Source organism: Rissa tridactyla, chromosome 2 (genome assembly GCF_028500815.1).
Source record: "Rissa tridactyla isolate bRisTri1 chromosome 2, bRisTri1.patW.cur.20221130, whole genome shotgun sequence".
NCBI lineage: Eukaryota > Metazoa > Chordata > Aves > Charadriiformes > Laridae > Rissa > Rissa tridactyla.
This window is the reverse complement of record NC_071467.1, coordinates 53,845,895-53,867,373: the sequence shown is the minus strand read 5'-3', so window position 1 is coordinate 53,867,373 and position 21,479 is coordinate 53,845,895. Positions and strand designations below refer to the sequence as shown.

The window sequence follows — 21,479 nt, the reverse complement described above, 5'->3', positions numbered from 1 at the left end:
ATTATAAAGTTGCAGATTAAAACAGGTTCAAAAGAAAGTGCCGTTTTCAGATATAAATTGTAAGCTCGCTGCTACAGCCAGGATGCAGCCTTTGGCTCAGGATGTACCTATGCATTTGCTTGAAACCAGAAGGATTTACTGGGAGAAGTATTTCTCCACATAAGCTTTCTTTTTACCTGCTTTTAACCATTGCTGGAAGAAGAAATTGGTGTAAAAGCACCATTGGCATTATTCAATGAAACGCTTCTCACCGGGGTCCTGCTTGGCCCAGGTCAAGTTTTCAGAAGAGCAAACGACTGAAGTAAGTTGGTCGGAGTGTTGTGTTGGCAATCGGAGAACAGCAGGCAATTACAGGATCCACATAGATCCGTTATTCAGCTCACAATTACCATCTGTGAGCTGAACGCTCACATTGATATCTGCATGCTCCCTCTTCTGTACCACTACAAAGTATTGGGAACCAACCCTTGCTCTTAGAAGACAGCACAGCCACTCGCGTTGCAGCTGCCTCTTCCTGAGAAAAAAGAGGAGAGGGAAAGGCATCTAGAAAGGTGCTTACCTGGTCCTGAGCACATACACACAAGCGCCAACCAAAGGATACAATAAAATGAAGGATCCATGAGCAGTAATCCAGAAAAGAATCAGGTGGCTGCAGTGAAAGGTGCCTCAATCAAGAGACATACAGTTTAGATAACTCGGAAGAGAGTGGGAATCAGCTGTGCACGTACAGTGTTTTTATCCTAGTCGTCATACCTCAATACAAGTCCCACAGGCAGAAAAAATGGAAGTGCAATACTCAACTTGAAACACTTGGAGTGTTTGATTAAAAAAAACAATCATCAAACAAACAGAACCTATAGCAATTTGTTCTTTCCTTTTAAAATAATTTTAGGGAGTTATAAGTGAAAGATGGGACAAAACCCTCACGTGTAGGAAAGACGTCAACAAAAGGCCTAGCAGAGAGTGATGCGAACTGCTATGTCTGCTCCCCATTAATTCCTTACATGAGTGTGTAATCTGGACCTTAATTGAAAACTAAACTGACACAACAGCCAAATTCTACTTTAGGAACAAAGAGTAAGTCTGGATTTAACAGTGGTGAAAGTGCCTGAGATGAAATTTTCACCGCATTTCATCTACTTTTATGAAAATAGAAACTTGTTGACATTTGAACTGAAGTTCAAATGATACTGTGATCCTTCTCGATCTAGAAACAACCAGGAATCAAGTGTCCTCCTAAAGGGTTCAGCCTAAAGCCCCTAGGAAATCCGGTGTCAGTCAGGGTCAAGATTCCATGTTTGTCCCATTTTAAAATAGGACAGGAATAAAAGTCACCTGCTAAGTAAAGAACGCAGCTCCTCACAGACCATAGTTCATTTCTGAAAAAATAATTAAAATACTTTGCCTTTGATGTTTCTCACCATTTATTTGGCAACGAGTTCTCCCAATGCATTCGTGGTTGACCGTAGTGATTGCAGCACACCTTTGCCCAACCCAAGAGCGAGGCCGTTGCATGGCCTGCTTCACTCCATCTCTTCCCTTTTATTTTACTCTGCCTGGGCTGGTTCCAAGTATTTTGTACTGGGATTTCTGTCCCTCAAGCTGGATCCGCCGCTCTTGGACTCCCAGCCGGGCTGCCTTGGGCAGCGGCTGGCATCGGACCCCGGAGCAGAGAGCCTCTCTCTCTCTCCCGTAGACTCGGTCTGTGCCTTGGCTGACCCAGTGGCGCCTGCCGTGGTAGACCCTCAGCCCCACTCCTGTGGTGTGTGCCACAGTTCCTCTCTGTCTGTGGGGTCTTTTTGCATGGAAACCAGGATAGAGGGGGAGGAGGAAGGAAGGAAAACTGGCACAAGCTTGTTTTTACACCCTGTACTGAGCATTTCTTGGCTGTGGTGCTGTAGGCATGGTGACGGTGGCTACAAAGTGGGCACCCAGGGAGCCCAGAGGAGAGGGCTGTCTCACTGCGATGCTGGGCAAGGCGAATGCAATCGAATCTGGTGAGAAGGGGGCTAAGCAGAAAGGAAGTGAAACTCTTAATGATGATGCTGGTAGTGGCAGGGCAAAGAGGTGAGGGCTGGAAAGCAGATGTGGGAGGGGATGTGAAGTTCAGGCGAGGAACTAGATGGAGAAGGAGAAGGGTTGACTCTAAGAAAGCCATTAAGATAGCGAGACAATGGGAGACTGATTGAACAGGGGATGGGGCAGGGAGAGAACTCAGTCTGAGCAAAGGGATGGGCATAGATTATTAACATGTATTTTGGAATATATGGAATATATTTTTGCCCTCTTCCTGGCATGACTTGTGTTGGGGGCACCTCTGGAGCTTGGTACTTTTGCAGGGCTGCTGCAGCCTAAGGAAAACATTAGCCCAAGTATGTATCTATAATATTACATTATACATGCATAACATACTCAGGGGCCCAGTGCCGGCATGAGCGTTGATGTTATGTGTCCAGCATGCTGCGTAGAGACACCAGTGTAAGCTACCCAGGGTATGGGAAGCAGGTTAGTCATGTTAGTGCTACACGTCTGGGCTAACGAGCCTTGCTGAGAAACCACGTGCCTTAATTCTGCCCCTGTATCTATGCACATAAGCGGTAAGCTTATGCTGTGTAGACAAATCTCCAGACCAGAAGCAGACTCATACATGATTTCCCCTGGCAATGTTGAGACAGAGATGAATAGACACTTTGGGGATTTATAAAAGGCTGACAGCTAATTAGGGTATTCCATAGATCTGGGAGTTAGAGATGTGTTGCACTGGGAAAGGAGGACAGAGGTATTTGGCGCTTTGTTAGCACAATTTGTAACCATGTTAAAAATGAACCCAAAATGACTGCTTCAAATATGCTTCATGCTCTTCAGAATCCCTCCCAGGCTGGTGGGGAGGGGAAGCCTTCCCTTTGGTTTGCTCTTCTTTCTTCCCACTCATTCTCCATTTATCTGCGCTATGTTAAATGCTGCTGCTTCACTCATCTCTCCACTTTCGATGGATCGGGGTGGTGTAGGAGAGCAGTCAGAGTGGCAACACTGGCTACTGAGCAGTACGCTGCCCTACAATTTGTGTAGAGAGACTTAAATGCATTATGACTTTGAATATATTTGCACACCAGCATTTTGGTTGGGGACCAGACAATTTCAGGGCTGTAAATTTTGGAAAAGTAGAGGTTATGAGTTCAGATACAATCTTCAGAATTACTCAGCGGTCTCAGTGACTTCAGGATCTACCAGAACTAGGTATACAAACTCTCCAAGTCCCAAACCAAGAAGCTATTAAATGTGCATTGCTATCAGGTATATTGTTTATTCTCTCTATTTAGATTTAATATCAAGGGGCATCAGTGTTATATTTGTAATGATGAGTTTGTCAAAAGTGCATTTAGTTATGTGTTTAATAACTCTGAAGCCATGGCTATTAAAAATTATATTTTATTGTTTATCAAGCAAAAGACAGCAAAAAATTTTAGTACTTTTATCTTATTTGGACTGTTTCTTAACAGCTTTTTTGCCCTGAATTTAACCATATTATTTTTATTTCAGACTGAAAGATTCCAGTTTAATGATTGAAGATCAATCCTATAAGATGAGTCCCAAGGCAAAGAGAGCAAAACAGAATTTGATATCTGAGGACAAAGAGAATGAAGCCATAGACTACTCAGTGCCCATATTCACAGGACGGTATGTCCATTTTGCTTTCGTTTGGTATCTTATTTCTGACATTTTATTAACAAATTATAAAATAACAAATCCATTAATAATTTTTTACACTCATGGATCTCAAGGTGATTGTTTGCTTTTCACATGAGTGATAAAAAGACAAAGAGAAGTAAACTGACTGGCAGAAAATCAGACATTGAGCATCTAGAGCCAGCACAAACGAACCTAGGTGTCTGGACTTTGTTTTGAACGTGTCACAGGGGCTGCTTTCTACGAAATCAAGATATAATTATAACCCTGTTTACTGGGAACCAGACGAACATGTTGTCCACATTATTTATCTTATTCTTTTGGTTTGAAGACTTGTTCTGTGATTCAGTGTCTCGTACCAAGCATTAAACATAGAAACAATGAAATGATGTGCTAAAGTTTTGTCCTGGCCCAGGGAAAACCTGGCATGAAACCAAATACTTTCTCAAATCACCATAATGATTCACACTGATCTCACGTGTTGGTGGTATTTATTGCATGGTTACTCCTGATGTAATGCGTCTTACTGCAGCAGTGTCCTCAGTAAAGCTGAATGTGAACTTTATGTGGAAGCCAGAACCAACACGAGCAAGGAGGCTCACCTGCCCTTTTCGGGGTATGGCGCACAGATTTTACCAGGAGTCTCCAACAGTTCGAGCACAGTCATTTGCTCAGATTAATAAATACCGGGGTGTGCCGTGGAAAACTGGTTCCCGATTGGAGGCCAGGAGAAAAATTTCTTGCCCACCTGCAGTAGAACAGAAACCTTCCTTCAACTGGTCTTTCTTCTGCAGTACAGCTTTTTTCACGGGGCGCTTACAAGCTGTTTCCAGGAGCCAGTGCTTTTCTGTCTACTGCTAAACCAACATCCAACGTCACTTCTGCTTTGTGTCCAAACTTGTGCTTTCATGTGAAACTGACTTCCATCTTGCCAGTGGGAGATTTATTGCTTTGGCCTTTTGAGTGGTTTTGATGCTTTTGTGATGAGACCAGCAGTTTTGGCTTTTATTAATTCCCTCCCACTATCCTGGAGTATTTTTTTTCTCACCCCTTGTACATTTCTTTGTCAGATTCACGGCTCTTTGATCCATCCAACATTCAGGAGCACACACTGTTGCATTTTTAAATCATTTCTTCAGCGTTTCAGCTATGTCTTCTGTGACAGAAATACATAAATATGTCTCACGAAACTTGCGGTAACACATTTTCAAGGCTTCTCACTACCTTTGCACTTCACCTAACGTTTCTGCTTACGTAGCAGTAGATTTGCAGTTTACCATCATTGGTCTCCCATGCCCTCAAACACAAATATCCTCCCTTTTCTTTGTGCCTAAGTCCACAAAAGTAAAATTTATAGGGTTGGTCAATAGCTGAAAATCATGACTGGTGGCTAGTGCTCCTGGATGATGATCTTAGCTTTTTTACAGACAGGCCCCTGTGATCTTAACACGGCATGTTAACATCTTAACAAATCTTAACAAAAAATCTTTTTTTATTTTCCTTTTTTTTTGTGTAAAATGAATACAGTAATATCTAACTCAGTGTGAGGGTGTGTAGCTTCATTTGTTTGTGTCTATGCAGTACGTTGGCATCCTACATTAAAAGATACTGTTGGATTCTTACATCATTCTTACCATTCTTCTTCTTCTTATTGTTGTTGGTATCGATCTTACTTTTTGCACATGGCAACTCAGGAAGTTGTGTGTGCTTTTGTACCACTGAAATGACCCAAATAATTTTCTTTTTAATTAGTTAAAGAATATAAAGAGGGCATATGATGTTTGTTAGGGTGCCCAACTCAACATGGCATGAAATGGTTGGGGTATCTGTTTTAGGCTGTTTTTCTGTTGGCATCATGTTCATGACCGCATGCCAAGACTGCGGAAGTTGCATGCCACATTCCTGTCAGATATTTATTTTTGTTTGAAAGATAACAGCTGAAGCCCATTGAAGCATGTGCATGTTACGTGTCATTCCCAAATTCCCCTGTGAAACTGATGTGTTGTTTCCCATGGGCAGATAGCTTTTACAAGGAATAGTTATTTATAAAGGTCAGCTCTCTGTGGGTTCATCGGAGCTGTTGCCCGTGCTGCTGGACGACCTTCAGCGCCGTGTCACCGTTTCCATTATTTGGTTCTACTTCAGAGCCCTCAGGTTCTGCTGTAAAAAAGCTCAGGTTATTCACTTCACAACTGTTCCACTTAAACGCCTAGCCTAATCCTTGCAAGATAAAATTAAGGACAGCCAGACAGTATTCTAGACAATAAAATACCACTTGATTTAATGCCATAGGTACTAAAGATACTGGATGTGGCTCGTGGAACTATTTGCAACCACTAATAAGCCTATGCCAAAGGACTGCAGATGGCAGATACCCTTTAAATAATATTTTGTGTGTGCCATTTGGGGTTTGATCCTGGTGTTTCTGTTTGAAAAGTGTTTTCTACTAAAACCCCTGAGACTTGACTGCAGAATCAATTCTCAAATGGTACTGCATGCTGTTTCTGATGCATTCATCATTGCTAGGAACATGTTTCTCTTTGATCTGTGAAGATTATAACAGGAAGAAATTATTAGCAAATCTAAATATTTAATACTGTTGATCAAAAGCACCTGGGGACCACTACTGCAGATGACTAGGCTGAGTCCTAGATTAGTCTGAGGATATTCATCAGCTCCCAGAAGATGCTTTATGCCTTGAGGAGTGGGTCCGTACTGTGAAGTTGCTGAGATCTTAACTACTGTAATTAAGGAGGAAATAATGTCAGTTGCCTTTGCAGAAAAACGCCACTGATTCATTTAAACTGAATGTAGATAGCTAAATTCATATTCATTAAACTGAGTTTTCCACATCGTCTTTAGAAATCTATGCCATATCTCTGCAGCTTCGGATGATATCTGGGGGGGGAGCTGATGTGCCTAAGTGAAGGGGATCAATCATCCCGCTAGTACTTTTAAGGATCACCCCATTAAAGCAGCCTGAAATACAGAAAGTTCAAGGTAGAGTTTGAACACGAGGGAGGTCAAAGCTCTAGGCTGTTAAGTAAGTTTTTTACTCTTTTAAGCAGTTTTTATGCATAATTAAGTTTACAGCACTTTCCATGGCGTGGCTGTCTTGCGTCTCGCCAAACTGAGTTCATAGCCCAAAGATAAGGGGCTGGACAGTTAAGTATGGGCTTGAATCCAAATTTTCTTGAGTGCTGAGATGTGCTGTCAAATGCATAATATTAGCAATCTTAAATTGCTAATTTAAGAAATTAGCAGAAAAAGAAAACAGAAAAAATCGTTCTTCCAAATATTTTTGCTTTGTAGCAGTAGTAAGCGTTTTATGATAAAATAGCGAGGCTGTGCTTGATTGAGTGCACTCTGGAAATAAACAGAGGCTGCTTTCTCTATAGTGCTTGCATGATGGCACTTAACGAGGACTTAAACAGGACCTCTTTTCATTGTGCCATCTACTGTTACCCTGAAGTAACTAAACTCAGCAGGAGGGTATTAACGCTTCTCCTTACGTCCGGGAACCCTCATTGTATACGCACTACTATAGCAGCTATAGCTTCCTGACAGTGCTAAAACAATGTGGCTGCAATGGTACTTCCACATGTGCATATGGAAACAGGATCGGACCCATTGAGAGTAACCGTTCTTTGCATCTCGCCTCTGTGGAAAGCCAGAGGAGGATGCTTTAAGAAAATCCTTAATCACCTTCTTGAAAACATCTGGAAGGACAGTCACCCTGCAAACATTACAGGATTGAATTTTCTAGGAACGAAGAGAACTTTTTGTGATATACAGAAATGTGGGGGGTTTGTATAAATCACAAATGAGGACATTGTTATACAGTTACAATTATCTCATGCCCCTTTGGTAGTGTTATTATGACTGCTGCAGCCCCAAGTCAATAGCTGAAGATCTGTGGGTATGCCTTACAGTAATCTTTATAGCGACAGAGATATAAAAACCACAGCAGGTCAATGGTTAAACTGAAAATGTGCATGGCATAGTTATACAGAGAGGCACTGAAAACGGCCACGACTTTAAACAGTGAAATACTCAGTCATTTTGCAGTACCCTTCCATATTTCTGCTTTAAATACATCTGAGACTGCTATAGCAGAAATACATTATGAAAGACTGTTGGCCACTGTAGTTGGCTAATTTGGTAGAACGTATAAATGGAATATGTACTCAGCATTTTCTAATGGGATTCTGCTTTTTAAAAATTCTTTCAGAGAAGTGAGTATCAGTGGGATCACAGACACCGAAGAAGAAAGAATTAAAGAAAGTGCTGCATACGTTGCCCAGAGGAACCTTTTTGCCACAGGTGAAGGAGTTAGCGTCAGCAAGGTGGCCAAGTCGACTTCTGAAGAGGAACGTCATGAAAAAAAATCAAGGAAAGTAGCAATCCGGGAGTCTGCTGAACGCGTGGCCCTGAAGAAAACGGTAAAAGAGTAGAAATGAACACTTAGGCTGTAAACAGCGTGGGTCTTTTTTGTTTGGTGGTTGTAACAGGCCTAGCACAACAGGGCCCTGATTTACACCACGGGCAAACACAATAATGGTAGTAAAAACCAAAGTATTTTCAATGGAAGTATTTTCAGTGACTTAAAGTCTTGTTATCTTGGTGTCAGGTGGTTAAGAAAAGAGGTTCAGTGCCTGAGGTAGGCACCAGGAATGCTTCTGTTGTGATGGGAGAGAGGGAGGGAGAAAGGGGCTGGAGAACACTCTTGGTCGTGCCCACACCTAGTTAAATCCACAGCATCCTTCGCCTGAATGAGGCGGCAGTTGCTGACAGAGAAGAAAGGTGGTTATCTTGACAATACAGAGGTGATGGGGTAATTTCTGGATTTTTATGGCCTGGGAACAAGCTTGTCCAAAGTGTTTACCTCAGTTTTAATCACAGGGTGTAAATTAGGGAGGGAATTGCCAAAGACATCCGGAACTGAATCTCTAATTGTGGGTAGCTTTGATATTGTTGTGCAACTTCTTAAAATTAATACTCAGAGGATAGTTACAAATATGTTATGACCAGACTGGCAGAATATATCAACTGCAAACGTGTTTCATTTAGCAAATATATTAATGTTTTGAGCAGAAGAATTGGTGATATGCTTATAAAATATCCTCATGACATGAGGCTGGAAAGAGTGTAAACACTTTGAAGGACAAAGTAAAAATTCAAAATCATCTCAAAAATTGAGAAACAGTGAAGGTTAAATTTGATAACAACCAATGGAAATTACTATGCGCAGAAGGAAAAGAACAAGTAAACAAGAAATGCCTGGCTGGGTAGAAGTACTGGAGGATCTGGGAGTTATAAGAGGTCACAAATTTCATGTCAGTCAATTTAACATCAGTCATTGTTGTGTAAAAACAAATGCCATTCTAGAGTGTATTAACAAAAGTATTGTCATTAAAACCCAGAGGATTGTTATTTAATTGTGTTGGAGACTGTCAGACTACTCTGATAATGAGTAGTTACTGTTTTATGAATGTTGAGGACAAGTAGAACCTGTCCAGGTTCTACTTTGTAAGGAAAAATTGTAGGGAAATTTGGTATTGTAAGGAAATTTGGTATTGCGAAGTTCATAAAAGACTGAGGATTATGAAAGCTGTCTTCTATTAATAACCTTAATAAAGGGAACAGTAATTCTCCATATATGTGAAAGTTAGGGCAGAAAATAAATAGTTTAGCTTGCAGAAAGCAAGATTTATAGGATATCAGGAATTTTTTACAGGTCTGTGTACAGCCGAGCAGTTGAAATAGTTACCGTGGGAGGGTGATAGATCCCATCAGCAGGAAAGGTTTGAGAGCAGATCTGTCAGAGACGATCTAGGCATACACAATTTTGCATTAAAGCAAAAGTACAGAAGACATCTGACTTTCAGACCTATTTCACCTTTCACTCTGTATATAAAAAAATAATTAAATGTGGAAAATTATTTTACTTAGAATAGGGGGAAAAAACCAATAAAAGTTCTTTTTGGAAGGAGAGCTTCTTGAAAATGAAAACTTTGTTTTCTGTGTCCAGGTGAAATAAATACATTTTGTATGTCTATCTGATTTTTAAATAAAAATGGCATATTTTTTTTACTGCTCTTAAAAAAAATAATATGTTTTTTACATATTAATAGTTTGCACTTATAACTGCTGGAGTTTATAATCAAATGTTTCTTTTCCAGCTAGAAGAGACTCAGGCATTCCACAAAAAGTTGAATCAAGATAAACTTTTACATGCTCCTGAGTTTGTTATTGAGCCTCGTTCTCACACTATCTGGGAAAAGCAAAATGTCAAATTTCATTGTTCCGTGGCTGGCTGGCCAGCACCCCGTGTTACCTGGTGAGTTTGTTTCTCTATCACTGAAAGTCACCACATAATCAATACCTGAAGTCATCTCAGTGAATGTGGTATTTTTTTCAGGAAAGATACAAGTTCCGTAAAAAAAATGAGGTACAGAGGCCTGTCAAACACCTTTCGAGTCACCTTGTACAAAACCAAAGCAAAATATTAAAAATAATACTTTGTGTTGTGTAACAACAATATGAATACATAGACCTTTTTTTTTTTTCCATAGAGACATCCAATATACTCTTTTTGTCTGCTGATGAAGAAAAAATAGCAGTTTAATTTATTGTCAGTGCTATCCTTAAAATAATGTTTTTCAAATACTTCTGTTCGGTCTACAAATGCCACTAATGTCCCTGAAGCATTGAGGCATGCTTTGGTCAAGAACTAGTTGCTTGGCTGCTGAGCAGTTATAGTACTGAATTGCCATGAAACTGAAATCTCATGACGCAGGGTGTTCACAGCAGACACATCATAATTATATGAAGTCAAAGACTGCAGATAGATCCAGGACCATCTAAATCTTCTGAAAGCTCTGGAGTCTATTGGGAACTTTCTATTTACTTGAATGGTCTTTGGTCTAAATCTTTACGGTAAGAACTCCAAAATATACTCTTAGTCATAGCTGAAGGTCTAATTTGACTCTTGGATTAAAGTTTGCCCCAACTGGAGTTGAATTTACCTTAATTAACAGTGACTTGTGAAGCTTTACTGTCTCACCATCTATTGATCTGACCTTTCTTACCTGTTTCATGCTACACAGATACCATCATGTTGTTAAGATAATAGGTATTAACTTTTTTCAAACATAAAGTCATATTTCACACTCATTATTGAATTTAAAAGAGTCTTCTAGAATGTGTATATAAAATGTACGTACGCGTCTATAAAATGAACAAAGGACAAGCCTGTGTTTGGCATTAAGCATTAGTTAGGTATAAGTCTTACAGAGATTCTATTTGTGGAGACAACAGAAAACATCTATCATATCATGATGTTAAGTAATACTCATATTTTGCAATTTAGTGCTTGAATTTCTTAATGGACTATGTGTTTATTTATGTCTTAAAAACCTTAATCTCAGGGCTTGATAAAAAGTGCTCCTAAGAGGTACATTAACAGGCCAGAACTGATGCCCATGAAGTCACTTGGTCTCTCTCCTTAGAAAATGACAACTGACAGCCAGGCTCTGCATGGACACATTTTTCCCGTTGTGTAAGGGTTGTGAGAGCCCTGTTCTGACATTCCTCCTAGAGGGGATTCCAGACAAACCCTTCGGGTCTGGTCTCAGCTGAACATAAGGAATGGTCAGCTATCCTCATGGCTGTAATCCAGCTCTGTAACCTGAATCCTAACCAAGAATGAGAGCGCTGGGATGTTTTCACTTTGGTTGAGATTCATCTTATCCCCAAAACCTGACGTGGTTAAACCAAGCCTTCAGCTGTTTGCCTTTGCTCTCACCGTGAACCAGCCTTTCATCCAAGTGCTAAATGTGGATGGTGGAAATTAATACATCGTTTTACCGTACATCTGAATTCCAAAGGGATTTCAGTTCGCCACGGGCTACTAATGGAAAAAAAGAGTTCACAGCCATTTCAGCAGGTGTCCTCGCTTTGAGATACAGAACAGTTCTGACCTGGATCTGTCAGCTCTCATTCAGTTGTGTATTCCAGTCAGTCATTCTTTGTATAAGCAATGGAGACCTTTGCATGCTGTGCATGATAAATTATAAAGCTTCATGAACTTTCTCTAAAGAAAACCTTACTGTGTGATGCAGCTGTTCTGACTCCCTTGGAAAAAGCATATGGAAAACCCAGGACGTTTGAAACCAGTAGCAGAAAGCATGAACTATCAGTGCATAATGACAGTGGGAGGTTGCAGTCCAACATTAGCTAATGACTTGGCTGTTCTGGAATTTGCGTTTCCAGAAATAACAAATGGTCCTTCTAACACATGAGCCCTATTCTTTGCACAGATGAATATGAATAAGCCAAAATCGAATCAATTATTTTTTACTAACCTGATAATGAGGACAAGAGAAGTGAAAGTCGTCTTGCTGCTGCTTGACTGGGCTTGTTTCTGCACAGCACCACATGGTACTGAATGCGCTGGCTGCCAACAGGATCCAAGGGTTGCCCAACCCTTTGGAGAAAAGTTAAAGAGATTACGGAGTCAAGTCCTGTTTCACAGGATTACATATTCCCTAGAAAACATTAGGAACTGATGCCATTATTCTATTTTCTAAACTATTTGAGACAGTACACACAATATAGAGATGCCCAGATGTTCCCAGGCAGATCAGTCTGGGGGGCACCATTGCACAGACGAGCTGAATAGCGGTGGTGAATGGATTTACTCTTAGTGGACGCATGTATTATTAGTGAGGATAACGCAGTAGGAGACCTTTAATGAGGCCAAGCATCTTTGCAACCGTTTGAAGTCTGGAATAGAGGGTATTGCCCTGCATTGAGTCTCTTTTCAGAGACATCTTGCTGAGAGGCAGATCAGGATGAAAAGCATTAGGGTTTATGATCCTTGCTCACTTTGGCACTTGGAAAAATCCCAGTGTATTACTGTGCCCAAATATTTGTAGCCAGGCAAATATTCTTTATTCCACAGCACTGAAATTGTTGAAAGGCAGTTTTCAGATTTATTGCAGGTATAGCTTCATCTTGAGACATATTAAACTAATAATATTCTTGGTTAAAAAAAAAAAAAAAGCTTATTACTGACTTGTTTGGTGAAGCGGGGTGCTGACAGCAGAGCAGTTCCCTTTCCTGATTGAAAATCATGAGAGAAACTGACCTTTAAAATCCAAAATGAAGAAGCAAAGCTCTTTGGCTGGATATCTGTTATGACTTATGAAGAGAAAGGGTTTTTTAAGCTACATTAAAGTAAGAGATGAAGATACTTTTATCTATCATCATCTATATTTCCAGTTCCCTTATATACACACCTTATGGGGCACAGGGAAAGCTGTGCTAAAGGAGGACATTATCATAGGGAACATTCTTTCTTTATAGACTTCACATCAATCCCAAATGTACTGAACACAATTCAGTGTTTATTTTTATTAGACTCGTATTGCCAGTTTGTTCCATATTAATAGTGTTCAGCTAAAACAGGATTCACTCAAACTTTTACTTGGTTACACCATGTATTGTCCAGAATGAGTGACTTTTAATGCAACAATTGGTGAGGAAGAATCTACCATGAACCACTGAACTCTCCCTCCATGAGTCTCAACCTGTTTATATAAATTCTGAAATTAGCAGTGCCAGCTCACTACTGAGCAGTTCTGGTCCATTCCTTCAAATTACTTACTGAAGATATACCTGTACCTGAAAACACTGATAGCGTATGCTTGTAAAGGCAGAGAAGTTTTGGTAGTACAGTTTTTTCCAGATCCCTCACTGCAATGCACTTTACCATCAAGACAATTTTTTTTTATCAGTCTAACCCTATTTGCATCGGGGCTTCTGCCAGCCTAGCTATGCAAGTAACAAAAAAAGTTTCCAGTAGAAAACTGGAAGTTTTTGTGAATATGCAGCTTTTAAAAGTAGATGAAATATGCAAATCAAACAAAATGTGTACAATACCTAGTAGGTAAGGATGCTACAGAATGTTCGTTGCTTGCACTTCACAAAACTCTGAGATGTTGTTCATGTGACTCCTTGATTCCTTTACAAGCAGTAACCTGAAATTCATGGTAATGTAAGTTGGTTTTCACCCTGTTCAATACTATTTTCTCCTTTTAATTAGAAAATAAAAATCACCTGGGGCAGGTCAAAGAGAAAGAGAGTGAGCTTAAGCTTGTCGTAATAATGTCTTTCCAGGAAATTAGACTACAGTTTATCTGGGAGAAACATGCAGAAACTGATGTTCTATTTCAAACACCGAGCACTTGACCTTTTAAAGTATATAATTATACACTTCGGTTTGTGACATACTGTTTCTCTGCTTTTCCATAGGTACAAAAACAACGTGCCCATCAATGTACAGACTCACCCTGGCAAGTATATCATTGAAAGTCGATATGGGCTGCACTCACTGGAGATTAGCACGTAAGGGAATACTAGATAATTTAACAAATAGGTTAAGCTGAAATGTTGCTATAGGTTGAGACCTGCAAAATGTGAACACATCTGTTGGGGATGTGAGACATACCAAGTTTGTACAGCTGAGGTGAATGCTGTCTACTAAACGTTGAAGCCGTTCTGGTTTTCCTCAGTACAGGATATGCAATTTACCCGAGTAATTTATCTGGATGATTATTCTATTTGTGGCTGAGTCGGAAACATGTGGGACATTTGTGATTACTTTTTCCATTTGTCTGCTGCATGACTACAGATAAACATGAGAAAAATCTAGTTCAGGATAAAAATATGTGAGTTAACTGTTTTTCAAATATAGCAAAGTTCCTGGTTCTTACTGAAATGAGGAACAGAAATGAGATATCCTCACTTCTACACAAGAAATATCTTTAAGAGTACTCATCCTCCAAATAGGAAATTTTTGCAGTCACTTTGCATTAAAAATCATTGAAAACACGAGACCTAATTACCTAATTTGACAATCAGCCACAGTCAAGATTTGACAATTTAGACACTGGTGGATGCCCTTTGAAAATATTTTATGACATCTACCATTTCTACAGCTTCCATGTTAAGCATCTCTACACAGGAGACAGTAAATTAGAGATAAGCTAACTTAGATAAATATTGTCAGACAGTTTTTGCTACTTCCATTGTATTTTCAATTTCAAATCTGCAAGTGATATTTGAAAACAGATATGTATTCCAAACACTGGAGTTTTAACACTGAGAAAAACTCAAAGCTTTTTCTTGTTTACAGACTTTACGCAGATTTCTGAGGGGATTTTTTTGATCTAAAACGTAGGAGAGCGTATGCCAAGGAGTAAAAGGGTGCCGTGCCTAATCTTTTCTATCATTTTAGGTGTGATTTTGATGACATTGCTCAGTATCGGGCCTCTGCTATGAATGTAAAAGGAGAAATTTCGGCTTATGCTTCCCTTGTGGTAAAGAGTAGGTTTGCAAAATATTTCCTATGTTTTTTGTTTTGGTTTGTTTTGGTTTGGTTTGGTTTGGTTTTTTAAGATGCATATTACCAATTTCATTTTTGTGGCTCAGAGAGCCTTCACCTCGTGGTGACAGTGACTGGAGTTGCTCTTTTTCTGTCTAGGGTACAAAGGAGACATTGATGCAAGCCTTTTGTATGCTGGAACTGTTTCCATGCCTCTGGGCCGTAAGTCACAGTATATGTTTGTTTGACACATCCATTTACAGTTGTGACATCATGACAAATTATGAAGCAGAATATTTTGTAACATTATTTAAAAAAGAAGCAGGTCTGATTTACAAAGGTACTGAGCTCTACAATTTCACCTGGTGTTAGCTTCACCCATAGGGGAAAATGGCATTGCCTTCTGGATCTATGGCTATTTGGTTAGATAAAGAACATCCTTTTAATATTGCCCTTGGCTGTGGAATAAAATCTGCCAAAGAGAGAAACACTTCATCTATTGCAATATATAAAACATGGTCTGGAAAAAAGTGAGGGGGTGCATGTGCAGAAGTAGAGTAGTTGACTCAACCGTTCTTCTCTGCTGCGACACGATTCCATGCATTGCGAAAATGCACAGAAAAGATGAAATAGCCAGAATCCAATTTGAATACTTCGGATATATCAAGGTAAAAATTGTAGTTTGTTTTACCTGAAGCCCTCACAGCACAAATAGAATCCAGGATATGCTGCAAAGGCATACTAGATGTCATTTATATATCGAAGCTCTGAAGTAATAGAAAACAAGATTATGCACCGCATTACAAAATGCAAGGCCACAAGTTTCCAATATAGTTTGGGATTTATCACTTGGTTATGGGAAAGGAAGATGACGGCATTCATTGATCACAGGAAGACCGAGAGCTACCAGTGTAGGGCCGTTGTGGAAAAGGAAACTGTGACCCCAGGTTTTAGCAACTGAGCTGTTTTCAAAAGAAATACGGAAGTCCCCGTGCCAGGTACACGCAGCACAAGTGTAAAGCAACTAGGATATTCTGTCTAGAATACTGCATAACTTGGGTCACACATCAGAAAAGATAAATTCAGGAGCAAGTACAGAAACAGGCTACTTGCATGCCTGGGGGAATGGAGACCTCATTTAATATTAAGACCTTCCCCCCACCAAAGGCTTATTTAGCTTATAAAAATGAAGGTTGAGTGGACACATGAGTGCCCTGAGATGGAGGAAAAAGTTAAATCAGGGAAAGAAAAGAGCCATATAAGCGAAAGATCAGCTTGAACTGAACAAATCATTAATCATAAGTAGAAGTCTGTTTAAGTTATAAAAAAAAAACTTATGATGAAATGATAAAATGCTGGATCTGAAATTTTAGAAATTCTGGAATGAAATTCTGCAGGAGCTTCTCCTGATAAAATGAACTAGCTGTAAGAACTAGAGTTGCATAAATAAAGAAATAGTTGGTTCTCTGTGATAGTAAGGGCTTGGATTATTTGACACTGCAATTACCTCTGAATATGTTGCTGAATATATGTTGTTTCTATTTATATATTAAACTTTACCTGAGCTTGTGTTCATAATCATTGGGTACTTTTGCTTACTACTGTCATGACAAAAGGAAAGAAAAAGTAAACAGCCAGATTTTTTTTTTTCCCTTATACAGTTGGCGTTACCCCTCATGGCTACGCTTCCAGGTTTGAAATCAGCTTTGTTGACAAGTTTGATGTAGCCTTTGGGAGAGAAGGCGAGACAATAAGTCTGGGCTGCACAGTTGTCATCAATCCTGACATCAAGCGCTTCAAACCAGACATCGAATGGTACAGAAATGGTGAGAATGTTTGACAAGAAGAAATATAAACTTCTTTCATGTAAATCTCTACTTATTTCAGCACGTGTGAATGTTATGATTTGATCATCACTTTCTCAGATTTCTGAACAGTAATATCTTCTCTTTTTCAGTTAAAAGTTTTTTTAAAAATTAGCATTTTGAAATGGAACCACAATTAGAAAACAGACAAAGCGTGTGAAAACATCTCCTAGGGATTTATTCTTTCTTAAAAAAAAATTAAATTAGAAGCATTTCGATCAGCTCCAACATCTATGTGGCCCATCTACATAGCCCACATAGCTTTTACTACTTATTTATATGCCGAGACATTTCTTAAGTAGTTGCACAAATGTGTTGTGCAAGAGCTGATTAAAAAAACTGTTGCTCTCTGAAGTTACAATTCGAAAATGAAGACAAAATTGGCATGAGAGCAGAATTAACAGTAATTTATGATTGTCTTCAATGACTGAAATTTGCATAATAAGAACGTTCTCTTGTTTCCAATCTGTCTATTCCATATATTCAGAATCTGTTCCTCAGTAGATCCAATTAGTTCTCATCATGACATTCTCTAATTTCTAGGTGTTCTTATTACACCATCCAAATGGGTTCAGATGCACTGGAGCGGGGAGCGAGCTTCGTTAACACTGACTCATGCAAACAAGGAAGACGAAGGTCTTTACACTCTACGAGTGGTGATGGGAGACTACTATGAAGAGTACAGTGGTTATGTCTTTGTTCGAGGTAGGATATTGTCTTGTGAACAAAGGTCACTAGAGAAATGAGGAAAATGCTGGCAAAATCAGTCTAAGCCATTTTAGGTCCTTTTTTTCCCAATAAAAAGAGAATAATTATTTTTTATTAATAGATTCTAGCAATATAGCTTCCAATTGTTGTCTTTGGAAAAATTGAAGGCATGCTTCAAGCTTCGGTGTCACATGCTAGAAGACTTCTATACCACATTGGCATTCTGAGTATGAAATTTAGGGTATTGATGTAACTTCACTACTCTTTCTTAATTTCAGCCTATAAAGAGTACTGAACATAAGTCATAAAGAGCAAAAATCTACATAATAACTTAAAAATGTATTTTTGTAACCATCTTACTTCTAGCTAAACTGCACTGGTTTTTTGATCAAGACTTTGTGCACCATCTGAGGGGTTCTCTCTAACGCACAATGCAGTAAAAATACAGTGGAAGGGAAACATAAAGGTCTACACCTGGGGAAGAATAATGTCTTGCACCAACACAAGCTGGGGGATGGCTGGTTGGAAAGCCACTTTTCAGAAAAGACCCTGGGGGTCCTGGTGGACACCAAGGTGCACATGAGCCAGCAATGTGCCCTTGTCACTAAGAGGGACAGCGGCATTCTGGGCTGCATTAAGAAAAGCATTGCCAGCAGGTTGAGGAGGTGATCCTTCCCCTCTTCTGAGGGCTGGTGAGACTCATATGGAGTGCTGGGTCATGTCCTGGGCTCTCCAGTACAAGAGAGACATGAGCTTACTAGAGTGAGTCTAGTGAAGGTGATTAAGGGCTTGGAGCATCTCTCATATGAAGAAAGGCTGAGAGAGGTGGAGCTGTTCAGCCTGGAGAAGAGAAGGCTTAGAGGGAGCTTGTCCATGTGTATAAATACCTGATGGAGAGAAGTAAAGAAGACAGAGCCAGGTTCTTTTCAGTGGTGCCCAGTCCCAGGAGAAGAGACAATGGACACCAATTAAAACACGGGAAAGCTCATTTAAACATAAAAAACACTTTTTTTACTGCAAGGGTGGTTGAACACTGGAACAGGTTACCCAGACATGCTGTGGAGTCTCCATCCTTGGAGATATCCAAAACGTGATTTGACACAGTCCTGGGCAACCATCTCTAGCTGACCCTGCTTTGAGCCAGGGGTTGGACTAGGTGACCTCTGGAGTTGTCTGTCAATCTCAACCGTTCTGTGATTCTCTAAAGTAATGCAGCAAAGTGTAGAATTAAAATGTAATTTCTCCAGGTGTTGTTTGCTTGTACCATGAAAAAACTCCTTGAATTTCTATTAGAGAAAGATTTCTTTAAAAGGAGCCATGGCTATCAGGTTGCATGCTGGTTCTATATCTGTCCCAGCTGCTAAAAGCAGCTGAAGCATGAAATGCTAATTCAAAAGGCTCTGGAAATTCTTGGCTCTGAGACCATGCCCAGAATGGCACTGTGTTGCCAAGTCCAGCAGAGCTGTGTGAGATAACAGCCTGCTCCGAAAATATGACTGAAGCAGATGTTTTCATCACCTGAAGAAAGAGTCTACTGAAATGAGCGTCCGTGACGAGGAACAGGACTTGCCTTTCTCGTTTTGCTTTAAATTCTGCTGCCATATAAATAAATGATCACCCTCGTTCCTGTTACATCTTCTAGCAATGCAGGTATGACCTGACTCTGCACCCACTACCCCTTTCACCAGAGAATCTTACTAGCCAATCGGTGTGTTTGCCAAATTCCAATTAGATTAATTATATTCTACGTTCCTACGTAAATGGTCCCCGCAGTCTCAGTTGGCTAGTATATGCCTCACTGCTCCTCCTAAACTGTAGTCAAATTTGCTATAAAGGGCTAGCTATAGTATTTAAGCACAAGCAGTTGTCTTTCCGTGCCACGCATAGAAATCCCTGTGTATCGATGGAAGTGAGCGATGCGCTAATCGGGCTCATAACATTAGGTCGTTAGACAGGCTTCGAGACCCTGTGTCACTCTTCTGCCATGGCTACAGGTCAGCATTTGTCAGCAAGCCATCAGGGATGAAATCCTAGCCTCCCTGACGCTGATCGGCAATCTTTGTTGCCCCAGCTATTTCCCAGTCTGTCTTGGAAAGAAACTGTGGTGTCTCTTCTTAGTCAAGCGGTAAATATGGGCAACCAAAACCTTTTGTACAGAGGTCACTGAAGACATATTGTTATTACTCTTAATGTTCTTATTATTTTGTTATGTTAACTGGATTGCTTACTCTATACGGTATCGTTTTTAAAAAATGTATTGAGTTAGCTGTAATTAGAACCTGGACTAACTAACTTTGGCGCAGCTTCAGAAGTTCCATGTGATGCTACTTTGCTTGTAAGGGAAGACACAGTGTAGAGTGTGGGTTTTTTCCTGAAGACTACTGTTTTACTTAATGAAGCATGTTAAATACTCCTATAAGGCATTTTTTTCTGAAAGACAAAAGCATAAATATAGAGATTACTTAATATTGTAATACAAAATCCTGTAGTACCTTGAAACATCAAACCTTTTTAAGAAGTCTGGGGTTCAGATGGAATGTATAAATAATATTTATTAGCAAAATATTTTTTTCTTCAGGTATATACGCCTTTCTTGCCTAAGTCAGGTCTTCTTTCGAAGTAGCAGGCTTGAAAAATGCTACATGTAATTGTACAAATTGATGTTATTCTGCAGAGAAACAACATCTCTGAAAGTGTTTCATACGATCTTCTGGCAAAGGTTATTTTTCTCTACATGAAAATTACCCCATCTCACAAATCAGGCTCTGACTGTGTAAACAGTAAAATTCCCCAGTGCCCAGCATATGCTCTGGTTTTGAAAGCTTTAGATAAGATACGTCGAGAAGCTGATGTTGGAGTCAAGGCCCTTTGACACGAGCAGTCTCAGATTTGTGATAAACACTTCAAAGGAACAGTATGCTCATCCTTATGAAGGTTATGTTCCACGATGATAAAGTATGTGTAATATAATTAAACTTCAAAAGGTTTTGACACCTTCGTAGTTCATAGCTAACCAAAAACAAGCAATGAAGGACTATGTATGGAGATAAGACATTTAATTCAGGATTGTATATCCAATGGGTGAATGCTTTTGATGGAGCTATCGCCTGGATGTAAGGCAAGATATCAGCCTCTTCTCCTAAGTAGAATAGCAGATAAATACATAGTTTGCCAAGTTTTTAGTTCAGCTATGTCTCTGGCAGCTACCTAACCAGAATGCGTGTTACTAATCTTATTTAAAACGCCTAGATGAATTACATTTACAGTATGCTATAACATATTAAGCATTCGTAAATGTGGCAAAGAGAAAACCAAAACCTAGAAAAACACTGGCAATAGAAAAACAAATACTTTTTGAGGCCAGTAATGGAACTTCATTTTTGGCTCAGTAGGAACAGAGTTCTGTCCTTAAAGATTAATAATTGTGAAAAAAAAATGTGGTTCACATTTGGAAATCCTCATAGATGCTGATGCTGAAATCCCCGGAGCCCCTGGCGCACCGCTGGATGTGCAGTGCTTAGATGCCAACAAAGATTATGTCATTGTCTCCTGGAAGCAGCCCGCTGTCGATGGAGGAAACCCCATCCTGGGATATTTCATTGACAGGTCAGTGACCATGCTGGACTGGAGAATTTGTATTGCTGCTCATTCTAACTCAAAAACCTAAAAGCACATTGAAAAGCATGAGATAAAATGGTCATTATTTTTATTCTTGTTGCTGGCCAGAAGAAAAATACTTTTTTATTTTGCTTTAGATTGGCTAAGCATGATCTAATTTTCATGGAAATAATTACGTCCTGCTTCATTTAACTACATCACAGAACTCACAA

The 21,479-nt window shown here is 39.7% G+C and overlaps 1 protein-coding gene across 4 annotated transcripts in view; it reads left to right on the top strand.

The window, feature by feature from the left end:
• MYOM1 (myomesin 1) overlaps positions 1-21,479 on the top strand; it is an 80,110-nt gene that overhangs the window by 9,749 nt on the left and 48,882 nt on the right. For 3 of the 4 annotated variants that reach the window (XM_054191305.1, XM_054191306.1, XM_054191307.1), the window contains exons 3-11: positions 3,541-3,678; positions 7,919-8,129; positions 9,870-10,027; positions 14,005-14,097; positions 14,990-15,078; positions 15,236-15,298; positions 16,738-16,902; positions 17,485-17,646; positions 21,114-21,255. In XM_054191305.1, the coding sequence (XP_054047280.1) occupies positions 3,541-3,678; positions 7,919-8,129; positions 9,870-10,027; positions 14,005-14,097; positions 14,990-15,078; positions 15,236-15,298; positions 16,738-16,902; positions 17,485-17,646; positions 21,114-21,255 (1,221 nt within the window). Of the gene's footprint in view, positions 1-3,090; positions 3,295-3,540; positions 3,679-7,918; positions 8,130-9,869; positions 10,028-14,004; positions 14,098-14,989; positions 15,079-15,235; positions 15,299-16,737; positions 16,903-17,484; positions 17,647-21,113; positions 21,256-21,479 lie in introns of those variants that run through there. The other variant, XM_054191308.1, reaches the window with a different exon arrangement.